Here is a 13,909-nt window from a genome sequence, read left to right on the forward strand (position 1 = left end):
CAATTTCCACCTGGATTTTTTTTGGTATTGTCAGTTTTTTGTGTGCAAATATTCATGTTCCTCTAATTTACTACTGCTGATGCAGCAATGGAGACACTCTGGTCCTAGCCTTGTGCCTCGTGTAAGCAGAACCACCTTTATCTTTTGCTGCCTGCACTGGAACAGGAAGGGGAGAAAAGCACAAAGTAGTCTACACATGTTTTTGAAAACTGTACCATTTATTAAAGTGCAACCAGGGGGCATGGTCTTACAGCACTGTCCCATTAGCAGAGGGAAAAAATGTTATGTACCCCTTCACTTCAACTGAATATAGAACAGTGAACCTGGAAAGAACTTGTAAAGGTGGAAACACTTTTATTAACCCAATGGCACAAGAAGCTTTAGACAGTTTTCCCCAGGAGGGCTGCACTTGCATATTAAAAGGAACAATAGGACCAGTTCCTTGAATAATGGGTGACTTAAGGACCAGTCAGGGTCTCTTCCCCCAGGCAGGCCTCTTGAGAACAGAATTTGAAATTCCTGGAAGTCCATCACTACCTGCTTACACCCAGCAGAAGCCTAGCAGAAGATATCCCCTAACATGCATGCTTCAGTCAGTCCCATTACTCTTTGCTACTTAACAAATCAAGTGGCATTCTTTTGGTCTGAGTGGGTTTTAGCTTGATGCTTGAACGAAAGCTTAGAATGCGAGTTAAAAATGGGGACAGACCCCCTAAAGGTATAGCAGGAAGATGCATCCTCTGCAGCTTCTTCTGTCCAAATCAAGTGTTCCTTCCCTCCCCTGCAGATACTGCAGGGAGATCAAAAGCAGCTTCCACTGGAAGCTAACTGTAGCTCCCCCACTTCTACAGCATAACCATAGACCTCTAGCTTGGAGGAAGCAAGTCAGCCTACCTAAGAGACCGAGAGAGGGTCAGCTCTAAGTAGGGGAAAAAACATGATAAAAGTTATTTAACTTAAGGAGGTGGATCTCAGCCGTGTTGCGTTGTGGTTCCCCTGGCTGTATTGGTAAACTGCAGCTGACCCCTTCCCAGCCAGCGCAGTTCTCATCCCTCCACCAAGTACACGACTCGGGAGATTCACTTTGGTGTACACAACTGGAGCGCCACTGCCAAGAGCCAGCCCTGCAGTCCCTGCTCCGTCTGGGCCCGAGCTAGTGCTGCCAGAGTCAAGTAGTGGTGGCTTAAATCTTATGAACGCCCCACCCCTCCTTTTTTTAATCACAATACGCAGCTTGCACTTTGAAGCACAGATGCATACGTGGAGTCAAAGCAGTACTGTTCCTGTAACCTTCCTAGTGCCGAAATCCAGCAGACCAAGCCAAATTAAAAAGTTCTGCACAGCGTCTGCCTTCACTAGGTACAGGAAACGACGTGCCTCACCTCTCCATGTCTCACTGGGAAACACTTGCACCTGTTGTGTAACCTACTGGAGTAGACACTACTCCTATTGTATGTGTCTGCTCCTGTTGGAAAAAACACATACAAATATGCTGACCTTCAGTATGTTTCATGCCTGGAATGAGACATTCTACTGAAGACCTGGGCTCTACCCCGGCGTGGCAGCTGGGGCTGTGTTCACCCCTCCACTCCCCTATTTCACAGCAAAAGAATCCAGTGATTACATTCTGAAACGCTGCAGCATGAGCTTGCTCTGGTTCAGTGCGTGAGAGACTATGCTGCCAGAAGCACGGCCCCCCCTGCCCCCCCCCCCCCCCAAATAGCAACATCTACCTTACTAGGGCTTTGCTAGTACCGCCATACCTCTCTAGCTGAAATTAACTGTAGGGAAGGTTTATAACCTCAGATTATTTTGTGTACTACAGTCATCAAAATGAAAAAAGACCCAACTTCAGAACTTTGCTTGTTTAGTACTGATGAAATTTTTCATTTGTGACCATTAGAAAGCATCCATTAGTTTAAAAATACAGTCCAAAATGCTAGCCTAGCTGTGATCAGAGCTACGTGAAAAGAAGGAAACAGGATTCTGGCAACAGAACACGCCCTGTGCAAGAGCACTCAGCACTACAGCTCTCACGCGGCCCTTGCACTGCTGATGCCTGAGCACAGCCCCCAGCCAAGATGAAAAATCAAGCCCTCACAAACAAGGGTGGATTCTTGGTAGTCATTTGCTCTCCAGACGGCAGGTCAGGAATGAAACAACCAACTGCAAACACTACAAAACAACAGGCACTTGACCTCCAGCCAGAAGGTAAACTGGTGTCCAATCCCAGGTGCAATACTAAACAGACCGTGCCTCCACTGCATCCCCTGGCTCTGTGCAAGGGGCTTCTCCCCGGTCTGCTGAGTACCTGGAGCAGGCAGCTGCTTGATGAGTCACATCCGAATGGACAGAAGGCTGCAGTAGTGTTGCTGTCTTGGCTCTAGTTGTGTTGCCTTGGGCCAAATCTAGTATTTTAGATCTGAAGTTATTTTCAATATCTTTCAGCAGCCAAATTATCCCCAAGAACCCCTACCCAGCTTCCACCTAGCGCAACCAGAACCAAAGCCTTGAGTTTTCAAGCGGCATCTCTGCGTGTGCTCAGTAATATTCCTATTTTGCCCCAGCTGAGCCGCTTGGCACTGCTGTGCCTGGATCTTCTGAAGTTTGAGGGGCTCGGGAGGCAGGAGCCCACCAGGCTCTCGCCCAGCACACTGCTGCAACCGGCAGGGGCCTGGCTCTGTGCCTGTGGTTTGGGCTTTCATGCAACAGAGGGATTCCAAGTTTCAGTCTTTGCTCCCAGCCTGCTCCAGGAATGCTTGCTGAAGAAAGCCCTTGCCCAGCTCCCAGCCACAACACCCAAAAGAGTATAGCTTAGAGTTAAGCACAACTGAAATTTAAGTTGCACCTTATCTTTTCCCTGCCAGCTCCTTAGTTAGCATCCTACCCACTGCAGTTCCTTAAGTGTTTACCACTTCTTTGTAAACCAGTCCTCTGCTGGTTTAACATCTCGGCTTTAGGGTGTGCTGCAGACAAGGATAAAGTGAAGAAAGAATGGGTCTAAGGTAGATATTCTGTTGAGGTACAGGCCACTTGAGAACAGATATTGAGGCACTTTTGGGAAGGGGATAAGCAACATGTGAGAGTAATTCTATATGCCCTATAAGTATATAGCTACTGCCTTTCCTCTGCCAGCTGCAAGAGATCCACTAAAGAGGTTACCTCACACTGTTTGGGGTAATTAGACCCTGCAGTTTAGGATTACTGTAATATACTTGAAGATATGGGGGGGGGGGGGGGGCGCAGGGGGAACCCTTCAATTTTCTAGTTCACACCTAAAATAGAGCAAGCAGCCTGGCACTCGAGTCTGTAAGAACACTGTCATCTCAGCTTTTCCACCCTTGGTGACTTCCACAGGACCTGTCCCAGCTGTGACCGCAGAACTCCAAGTTCAGCAGAATTCAAGTCCATAACTGACCTTTTTAGGTAATGGAGTGTTCCCAAAGGAAGGAGACACATACAATAAATTTTCTAAATGCATGGTCAGTGGGGTGGGGCAGAAGAGGGTAAAAATTCTTACCGACTAGTCAAAGCTGGAAGACCCTAAAATGAGAAGCAGAAGGGACCACGCAACCAAAACACATGGTGCAGATGATGCTCCATTAAATGCAGCAACACACCAGATAGTCAAGGCTTCTGCCTCACCGCGAAAATGCTTAACGAAGTAATTTATTCTCCTTATTACTTCTGCCACCTTACTGCTGTGTGTGGGAGACTACACTTTTTATTTAATGCCCCACTGGGCTCCTTGTGCCAACAAGCTAGGGGCTTCTTCCCTAGCTGCAATGGATTTATCCTTCTCGTCTGTCCTGCACCCCTTTCCTGAAACAACTGGGTGCAGAGAAGAACTAAAACACCACCACCACGACACCCCCCAGTTTGTACACAAGTTATCCAGTGTTCACAAAGTCCATCTTTGCTTCAGAGTGCATGGCTTCTGTGTAACCTGCTGTGTGGCTACAGATGGGGGATGTCCCACATGGTAAATGCATCATCTCCACTAAGGAGAGGAAGTAGTTCAGGTGAAGAACGGCCTTTCTCCCACACAGAACACGCCTGGGGAAGAAACCAAAGCCATCAGCAAAGCAGCAGAGGGGCAGAGCTACCCCAGCTCGCCACCAGGCAGTAGAGCAGCCCTTGTCACAGAGGAACAGCCAGGTACCCTCACAGACTGCGTCACTTGATAAACGCTTGCAACACGTGAAATGAAGCAAAACCATAAACATTTGTGCACGTCCATGACAAAAGGAGCATAAAGACACCTCTCCTCTCCACGTGAGGGAAGCTTCTGTGAGGGGCCAGGAGAGGGAACTGCGGTGGTGGGAAGGCAGACATCAGAGAGTTCATGGTGTGAGGAGGTCCCAGTGACCAGTTCTGGGCACACAGCACAGCAATGAGAGTACCAGGAGGGCACCAGGAAATGGCAAAAAAGTCAATTCCATTTTGTAACGTGGTAAAGATGATTTTTTTTCTGTTGAGGCCAACCTGCTACCTTTTGTACATGGAGAAAGAGCAATCCATGATCAACAGAAAAGTCCAGAACTCCAGAGCTCCCAAGTTCGGTCCACACAACAGTACACACACGACAATCCTTCCTCTTAATATTCAACTTCACACGCAGTTCAAAATCCAAGAAGTTTTCTAGCAAATCCACTCATAAAAGCTTAAACAAAAAAAATTCCTCAGAATCTGCCTGGTTCTTACTGACTTCCCAGCATCCATGGGATACAGGTGGGACAGGAAAATGTAGCAAGAATATCCTAAAATAGAGAATGTGCTAAAATATCTTCATTCTCAGATCGCTTACGAAACAGGCTCATTAGAAGACATACTCTAGATAAGGTTATTTAGAAATAAAGGACCTTGTCTTTGTGCTTTATGAAGAGTAAGTTTCCCATAAGCTCGCATTTTGATTTCTACATTATCCCAAGTTCCCTTTCACCTAACTCCACCTGGTCTAAGCGACAAGGCCAGCACAAACGCTCTTAGATGCATCAGTAGTTCTGCCTGGAAAGCCTAGGGTCTTGCCCAGAGCTGCTGTATGGCCCAAGACAGACACCGAAACGCGCACTGAAAGAGGAACACTTGCGGCTGGATCTGACGTAACTAATATGTAATGGCAATACGCAACAAGTTTCTCTCCACGCACATTTGAAGTGGTGTGACTGCCAGGAAGAGGGATTTCCTTTTTGCCAAAGTAACCTCATCATTTGTGAGCCTGTAAGTTTAGCTACTTACAGATTCAGAGTCACAAAAGAAGCCGCACTGAACAACACTCTTGAGTCAGGTCAGGAACAGGCAGAGAGAGATGTTTTAATGCTGTTTTGCTCAGTTACTAGAATCCATGGCTTTATCTTTCTGGGATTCTGTCACAGCCAAGACCAAGTTAGGACTAAATGCGCTCTGTGCTTAACCTGGGAAAGACATTACAGACTGCAGCATGATAAAGGACAGCATAGCGTTTGACCTCTGAACAGCACAGGAGGCACTGGCCTCACTTCCACATAGTTTTGCCGTACCTTTGCTGAATATACCCCGGTATCAGAACAGTGATCAGAACGGTACCGTGTCCAGCATGAATTCTGCACCTCTGGTAACTCAAGGGTGGCAGTGAAGTGGGCTGGGAAGGAGCGGAGCAAATGGACTCTTGAACCAGCAAATAGCAGTGTCCCTCCACCTGGAACACCAGGATGCTCAGAGATAATACAGCTATACAGAGGCAGCATCTTTACAGGATGGGGCTCCAGTAAATGTTAGGGGCCAAAATCGGTGTAAGCAAAGAGGTAAGAATAAGCACTCTCCCACTGGGGCTTAGGAGGAACCTGCGAGGTTACGAGGAGCAGTGCTGTACCTGAGAGGAAGCCGAGACAAAAGGGAGACCAGCCTCTCGCTACAGGACTCAGGTGGGCTAATGTTTGTTAGAGGGGGCTTGGGGGCATGATGGGAAGTGACAAGACAGCACAGCTGCAATAGCGGTCAGTCTGAGAAGCCAAAAACTCCAGGGGTTGGCAGCAGCTGGCTGTCCCCTTCCCCTGGGGATTCTCTGTTCCAGTTCCTAGAGTATGAGCACCCCTTTCTTCAGCACCTGCACTTAAGTTCTTAAATTTGCAGAATTTATTATTATTTTTTTTAAAAATACCCCTGTACTTTAGTCACGAAAAACCAGTCCCCGCCCCAATTCTACTAAAAACATGATTGTCCACAGCTGGAGGCTTATTGAACAGCCTCACCCCATCACCATTAAGTTAGTCAAATGTCCAATTAAACAGCAGGCAGCTCAACCTTTAGGTAACACAACTATAAAAATTGGATTGTGCTCTCTTCTCTCTCCCCCCTCCTCCTCCTCAAGAGAGCTCCCTTACTTTTTTCTAAGCGCCAGTGCTACTCCGACTGCTACAGCTAATATAGCTACCGCAGCAGCCCCACCGTACAGCAATATAGATTTCCCTTCCGGCAATAAGATAGGCTTCTCCTCTGCAGCGGAGGATTTCTCTTCTATTTCTTCCAAATGGCCCTCTTTCCCCACTTTTTTTTCCCCTGGAAGCAGTATTTTCTCAGGTTCTGGTGCAGCCTTTTCTTCCGATGGGGCTAACTTTGGGACAGGTTTACTTAATATGGGGATTTCAGGTTCAACAAGCTCTTCGGCCACTTTTCCCTTTTCCTCCTGTTTCGTACGCAGAAGTGCGGAGGGATGTGCTTTTTCAACAGCAGCAATTTCGGCTTGAGGTTTTACTTCCTGTAAAGAAGCAGGGGTTTCGGGAAGCGCTGCCTGCATGGTCTCTGCAGCGACAGCTGACACCACTGCTTCCTCAATCCCCTCCGGTATCTCTTCCTTCTCCACATGAACAATATCCGAGTTGGAAGAGTTGTTCTCACTCCTCTCTTCACCCCCTCCGTTGCTGTCCAGGCTTTTGACTTCTTCAGGATCCATGGCCACTTGCTGCCAGGACTCGGGTCCCAGGGAGACTGGCAGGCTCTCCGTGTGCCAGCTCTGACTCGCTGACAGGGAGACAGGCAGGCTCTCCGACTGCCACGACGTGGTCACCGTGGGGGACTCTGGGGGGCTCACCTGTCCCGAGTTGTCACTGGTCAGGATGTAGATGTCGTTACTGTCCTCTGCGATGAGCCCGGGGTACTCTTCCTCTTCACATTCCAAAGTAAAGACTGTCCCCTACGAACGAAAAGGAGGACACAACTCATGAGCAAGGGATGGCTTCACACTTCACAGCATTACCTCCCCGGTACGGGGAGAAACACAACACCTGGAAACCTAGTGGGGCTGGAAGAAAGGTGAGAGGGGCCCTGCAGGAGCAGCAGCTGTCTGACCCGCATTTTAGAAGAGATTACAAAACCCAGCTAGTCCCAGCTGGCATTTCCAGAGAATGGAACCATTTGTAAGAGTTTTGCTGGGAGCTCCTCCTTTCCCTGATGTTCCTGCATCACTGAGCACATCACCAAAACATACCATGGGGGCATTATTAACCAGAGAACAAGATACCAAAGTCTGAAACCAAACTGAAACAAAGAAAAAGAAAGCAAACACAAGTACATGAGCCCAGCTGAATACCACTCCTTTCTCTTTTTGCTGCAAGTGCTCTGTATTGCTCCTCCATTTTCATCTAACAGTGTTACTCTTACATTCTTTTCTTTTTCTTTCTTTTTTTTTTTTTTTCGCATTTCCAGTGCTATCTGAAGCCTGTATTTCTACTTTGTACCAACAAGCTGGAACCCACAGTAATTCTAGGATTTTACTATAAACAAATTTAGCTATTCTTACATGAGTTCACTTTCCAAGATTGTCATCATAACTTTGGCTACACAAGTTAAAACAGAGTACAGACATCCAAAGACACTAACAGGGTTTGCTTGTTTTTATCTAGCTAGGAAAAATCTGTAGGCATTTAAAAATTTAACAGTGGGTTCCAGTTAGAGAAACTGCAAGTGTAAAATACTGACTGATTCCCACCTTACAGAAACAGCAGCATTGCCAATCCTGGTCATGCATGGACTGCCGAGTACATTACACAGAAGGGGTTTGCTTCAAGCAGAAAAAGGGGAAAAAATGAAATAAAGAAGAAGAACCTAAGATGGGTGTGATACCCAAAATGTAAAAACAAAAGAAAGGGGACAGAGTAACCCCAAAGCTTGCTATGTCACAGTAGTCTGTGAAAGCTATTAACAAAGATTCAACTACCTTCTTGCTCTTAACAAAAATTACTTGAACGTTTTATCAAGTACTGCAGTGCTGACAGCCCCTTCTATGCAAATTCCTCATTCAATTATCAAGCTCTCCTGTACAGTCCTATCAGAACATGAAGAAAAAAAAATCCACTTCTTCTATTTCTCCCTTCTCCCTTCCACATGCAATAGCTCTCCTAAAGCACTCCAGGTGGTTGTCTCCCTCTTTTTTAAACCCTTCCCAGCACCTGTGAATTTGGGGGGTGGTTCTGCTCCAGTCTTCTACCAATGGTTTCCCATTCCAAGACACCTCCTACGGTTGTTCCACAACTTTTTATGGATCCATGCAGTGATCCATGTCAGCAACTGATCCAAGTTAAAAACACACACATTCCTTATTTTGCTGAGTTGGTTTTAATTCTGATCAGTGTCCTACCTGGTGCACTGAGACCCTCCCAGTGCATAAGTGCAACCAGGGGTGAAACAGGGCCAGCAGCTGCACCTGTTTGCACTGATGCTGGAAAAGCCAAATCAGTATCAGCACTGTGCTTAGAGAGCAGAAGGAAAGTTCATTTCAGCTTTGCTAACTCCCAATCATCACTTAGTTCCTAATATGCAAGGAGTTCAGGGCCTACAAGTCAATGGTTTCTAACTCTGAGTAGGCATACTTGCAGATCTTGTAGTGCCTAGGCCAGCAGCAATGCACTTTTCTCTCAGGGAAGCACAAGAGGCCCAGACTCTCCATGGACACAGGTGTACTTTCCACAGAGACATCAGACATACTGCAACTCCTCGCTTCCCTAGAAGGGGGAAGGCTCTTCACACACACCAAAAAAAACCACCAAGAAAAAAAAAGTGAGTTGGCGGGCGCAGGAGAGACAGCAGAAACACTGCTGGTCATTGGCAGTAGCTGCAGCGACAGCAAATGAAGCAGGAGCAGACCCCCACTGAAAGCACTACACTGGCACTTGAGAGAGCTGTGCAACTTACGGCAGCAACACTTTAATCTTTCATGGTGGAAATTATGACTGTACCATCAAACTTTGTCAAAAGGGGTCAGTGGAGCCTGAGTTAAGTATGGGAGTGAGGTTTCTCTATCCACTCCCCCCAAACCATACCATTTTGCAAAACTCGATGGACCCACTCCTGGAGACCTCTGTACAATAGTGAAGGCTGTAGTACAGAGCGGCACCATGAATGCAGGATTTTTGTAAGGTATTGTGGCAGAGGTGGGACGCAGATCTCATCTCAGGCCATGGAATTTTGGAAGACATTTGTGTATGAAGAAAGGAATCTTGTAGAACACTTCAAAAGGAACTTTTCTTCAGAAGTGCCTTTAAATTGCTTGGATGTGGGAAACGCCATTCTGCTCGGTAATATGTTCTGACACTAAAGAGAAATGATGCACAGAGTTCCTCAGAGGAGGGGTTAAAAGCGATCAAGCCATTCACTAACCATTAAGGATCACCACAAAATCTTGATTCAGAATGAAATAAAAATTAATAAAGCATTACACTCAGACACCACATACACGCCCAACAAACCCAAAGCAAGTTCTACTCTGTGAGCAGTAACTGACAATTCAAGACTCCAGTACCCTCCTGAAAGTCATGTTTCACTAGACTCACTGAAGTTTTTTTTAAATGCAGCTGAGGCCATTTAAACAAAACAGAGCTCTACGACCTAGGAGGAAGCAACCGGCATCGCAAAGTAAGGGTGATGGAAAAGAAGAGCCCGCCCAGAAGCTTAAGTAAAGGCAGAGATTACCAGATCCAAAGAAACCAAATACTGAGCAGCATGGGCCAAGGCAGCTTGTGAGAACAGGACCCCATACGCAGTGCCGACCTGTCCTGTTCCAGCAGACACTTGAGAGCAGCACAGCAAGGAGCTGGTCACTGTGGTTACCTTCCACCACCCTGTGCTGAGGATGGAGAGGTAACCTGCTGTCCAGACATTCTGAGGTTGTACATTCACTCCTTTGATCATCAGGATTTTCTCTGGATGTTGATTAAGCAGGAAATGCTCTCACTGTAATATAAACCACTAACAGACACCTATGATCACAGCAAAGTTGTTATTTCCACATGTGACTACAGACTCAGAACAATTAAACAACAAAATAACTAGGGGTAAAACCTGCAATCTCATGAACCTCTACACTACCCTCCTCTCTGCTCAGCTCTACCCTTCCACAAATCAGAATAAATTTATTTCCTAACCACAGCACATCGCAACACACCAGTCTATGTGATCTGACGCAAAAAGCAACAGGGACACACACAACTTACAAAGGCTCTTCTCTTAACATACCACTGGAAGGAAGTGCACCCATGCAGCTGCTACTGGTTCAACACGAAGCATATGAAAAAACATTCCAAACCCACGCTACGCTTCTATGGCCTTGTAAGCTCTGGCAATTGTAGGAAACTTCTTTTCAGTAATAAACTAAAAAAAGCACCAACTAGGGCCATATTCAGATGACCTGAATTGCCCTTAAGTCATACAGTGTGCACTGGCAAAAGCCAAGCGCTTTTGAGCAGTGACTCAGCAGCCTGGGGCAGGGAGGAGGGAGCCACCCATACTCAGTGGGGACAATCGGATGCAGACTGCGCTGAAATCGAAGCCATCCTGATACTCCGCAATGCATATTCCTCCAGCCTCTGCTTCTGCTCCATTCCTGACCCACGACTCCTAACTTTCCCCTTTCCTCTCATAAGGAAAATCAAAGTTGCTCTTTAGAGGGAACCCACAGATGATTTTACTGTGATAAGGATGAAGAATTAATATACACAAAGTACCACCACAAATACTATCTGGGCTGGTAGCTGCTCAAGCCCAGAGAAGTATCTTAGCTCAGTATGATGTAATGCTAGACCCTCAGCAGGTTAACAAAGGATGGGGAGGCAACATGGATGCACAAGGGTCGGGCGTTAGTTATTCCCCCCTATCAGGGCATTTTTTAAAGGCCACATGCTTTGCTGGAGCACTTTCACTGGAGATATGTTTCTCACAAAATACAGGTAAGATCTGGGCATATGCTAAGTGTAACGTGCAGAATAAACTGCTTTGAGAGAGTAAGGAGAGGAAGGAAGGAGCAGTAATATGGAGAACAAGGGCAATCCTCAACATTTCAAATACTTCATTAATACATGAACAAACACTACACCCCCACCCTGCCTTCAGTAGAAGGGAGGGCCTAGGAAGCTCAATCACCTTATTGTTCCTTTTCTCACGCAGCCTGCACTGACCTCAAAAGAGTTACCAGTCGCTGGCTCCCTATAAATCAGAGCCTTATAAAGCCTGGCTGATTCCCTTCTGTCTTTACAGACAATTTAACTTCCGTGTCAGTGCCTCAGGGACACAACTCTCCAAGCTTGAAGAGAGATCACCAGAGGTTGGGAAACCTGGGGGAAAGCTAACACAATGAGTGTCCGTGGGTAATTTCACGACTTTTTCATTAAAAGCTTATGAAGTTTTAATTGAAAAGCCAGACAGTAATAGGCATTATTTAGGATCCACGATTAATATTTCTTGAGCTGAATTGAGAAAGTCAAGAGGATAAAGCTACTGATTCAGCTGAGATTTGCACTTTGTTGTTTGGCGTGGGTTTTTTCTTTTAAAGCGGCTGCAATAAAAACTAATGACATTTAGGACAATTCTCTTGATTCATCTACAGATGTGACCCAGAAGCAAAGCTCCCACAGAGAGATTAATTCAGGACACGATGGAACATGTGGAAGGATTTTTAATAACCTGAGCCCTTACATAAGCCCTGCGCTTTAGATTTAAAGGTAAATAAGGAATGTATGTAAGCATTTCTCTGTCTGCTTTGTTTATTGTAAATGGGTACTCATCTGCTCCACACCAGAAAATGATATCAGAGTTCCTCGTTTTCAAATTTGGGATGGGAGACTTGCAGACTTGGGAGTGCTTTTCTTCATCCAGCACACTTACAGAACCATGTGTACGTCGAGAGAAGCAGAAGTCAGTCAGTCCCTCACCGCAGCACCTTGCCACTCCCAATGCCAACCACTGCTACTTGAGGGAAGTCTTGGCACAAGTGATGATGATGATGATGACTAGTTCCCTTCCTGGCTAGAACGTGGGGATGGTCCACAGCACATGAGGCAGTCTTGAGGAGATCAACTTAATTCTGTCAAGGTGGCATTTGCAGACGTAAAAAAACAGAGCTCCAGAAGTCAATCACTGTCCTCAACCTAAGTTGTAGAAATTTTCCACAAAACTTCTACAAGTGACAAAGCACTTTTAACAAATGTGCTAGACTAGCCCTCAGGATAGGTTACAGCCATTATGCTTACAGGGTGAGCTACACCAGACCACTGTAAACTGGTAACAAAATATTGAAAAAAATATCTGAAAGCTCCTCCAATAAGCAGAACCCACCAGTTTGGACTCAGCTCTAGTCCTGCCAGTCAGTAATCCGAACCTTACTGAATATCACTCTCAGCAGTGGATTCACACCACCACCAATCTTTAGCATATAGTATGAAATTGCTACTTAAAAACACCTGTCAAGTTTCAATTATGATTTAAAGGCAGTAAACATTAATAAAAATAAAAAAAAAAAATCAAGACTTGGAATCTGACTGTCATGACGACTATACTATTTTTCATAGTTTTCTAATAGGTCTGTTATTAAGTGTATACAAACAAGCTGATTCACTAACTATAGTAGTTATTTATCCTAAACAGGAAAAACTTTAACCACACATAAGAAAATAATAATAATTCTTATTTACCAGAACAGTAATTCCAGCTTGTTTCTGTAAAGCCACTTCTGGTGGAAATACATGTTCATATAAAAATTCTGAATGTCTGAAGATAAAAGTAACTTTTTTCCCTACAAAAACAGTAAGAGTAGTTGTACACATTGCATCTATAATGGAGATGCTATTAGATAATGAACATAAAGAGATCCCCATTAGGTGTCCGACAGATCATTTACTGCATCTTAGAGAGGACTTTGAAAGCCCTGCCCTGTAAGTTCAGAAGACCAGACATATGCAAAACAACTGTGTCTAACTCCTGTGCAAGCTGTGTGTATACTTCTATGGTTTGGTTTTAAGTGTTCTTAAAACCAGTGTTCTGGTCTCCCTGGTTCAGTTCTTAAAGAAGTATAGACAGGCAGGTAACAGTCCTTGTATTCTCACAAGGAATGATGTGGATAGGCAACTCATACAAAACTCATCTCTGAAGACACAAAAAAGCCCCCCTCCCAATAAAACTATACAGCCTGCCACGCCACCCGTACACCCCAGATCTGTCCAGTATAGGCAAAAATACTGTATACAGGTCAGAGAGGAGTGCCACCTTGCAGGAAAAAAATAAAAATAAAAATCTATGTTCCCTGAACTATTTCCACTCCCCTCCCCCCCCCCCCCCGAAACTAAACAGACCCACATGAAGTCCCCAAGAAAAAGAGGACCTTGAGGCACAGGAGGAAATGCTGGCAGAACGCAAATGTCCCCAGAGAGCAGTCTTTACTATGATAAAAAATTCAAAACACTCAACACAGCTAGAAAGTTTCTTAGGTAATAGTACTGACTGTCTTGTAACATAACCTGTCAGAGACAAATGAGGTTCAGTCATCGCTTTCTTCCCACTGAGTGTCACAGCGACAATACAAGTACTAGGAACCCATCAAATGCATTTGTGCTTAAAATCTAGTGTCTGAAAAACAAAAAGCAAGGAGCAATGAACTGGCCTGTGT

The 13,909-nt window shown here is 45.5% G+C and overlaps 1 protein-coding gene across 2 annotated transcripts in view; it reads right to left on the bottom strand.

Moving 5' to 3' along the window:
• Window positions 1-197: 197 nt before the first annotated feature.
• Window positions 198-13,909, bottom strand: part of BCL2L13 (BCL2 like 13) — a 44,654-nt gene continuing 30,942 nt past the window's right edge. Inside the window, exon 7 of one of the 2 annotated variants that reach the window (XM_055712841.1) lies at window positions 198-7,171. In XM_055712841.1, coding sequence (XP_055568816.1) covers window positions 6,359-7,171 — 813 coding nt within the window. In that variant the 3' untranslated portion in view covers window positions 198-6,358. The remainder of the gene's footprint in view (window positions 7,172-13,909) is intronic. The other variant, XR_001334863.3, reaches the window with a different exon arrangement.

The sequence above is a fragment of the Falco cherrug genome, chromosome 5, assembly GCF_023634085.1.
Source record: "Falco cherrug isolate bFalChe1 chromosome 5, bFalChe1.pri, whole genome shotgun sequence".
In the NCBI taxonomy this organism is placed as follows: domain Eukaryota; kingdom Metazoa; phylum Chordata; class Aves; order Falconiformes; family Falconidae; genus Falco; species Falco cherrug.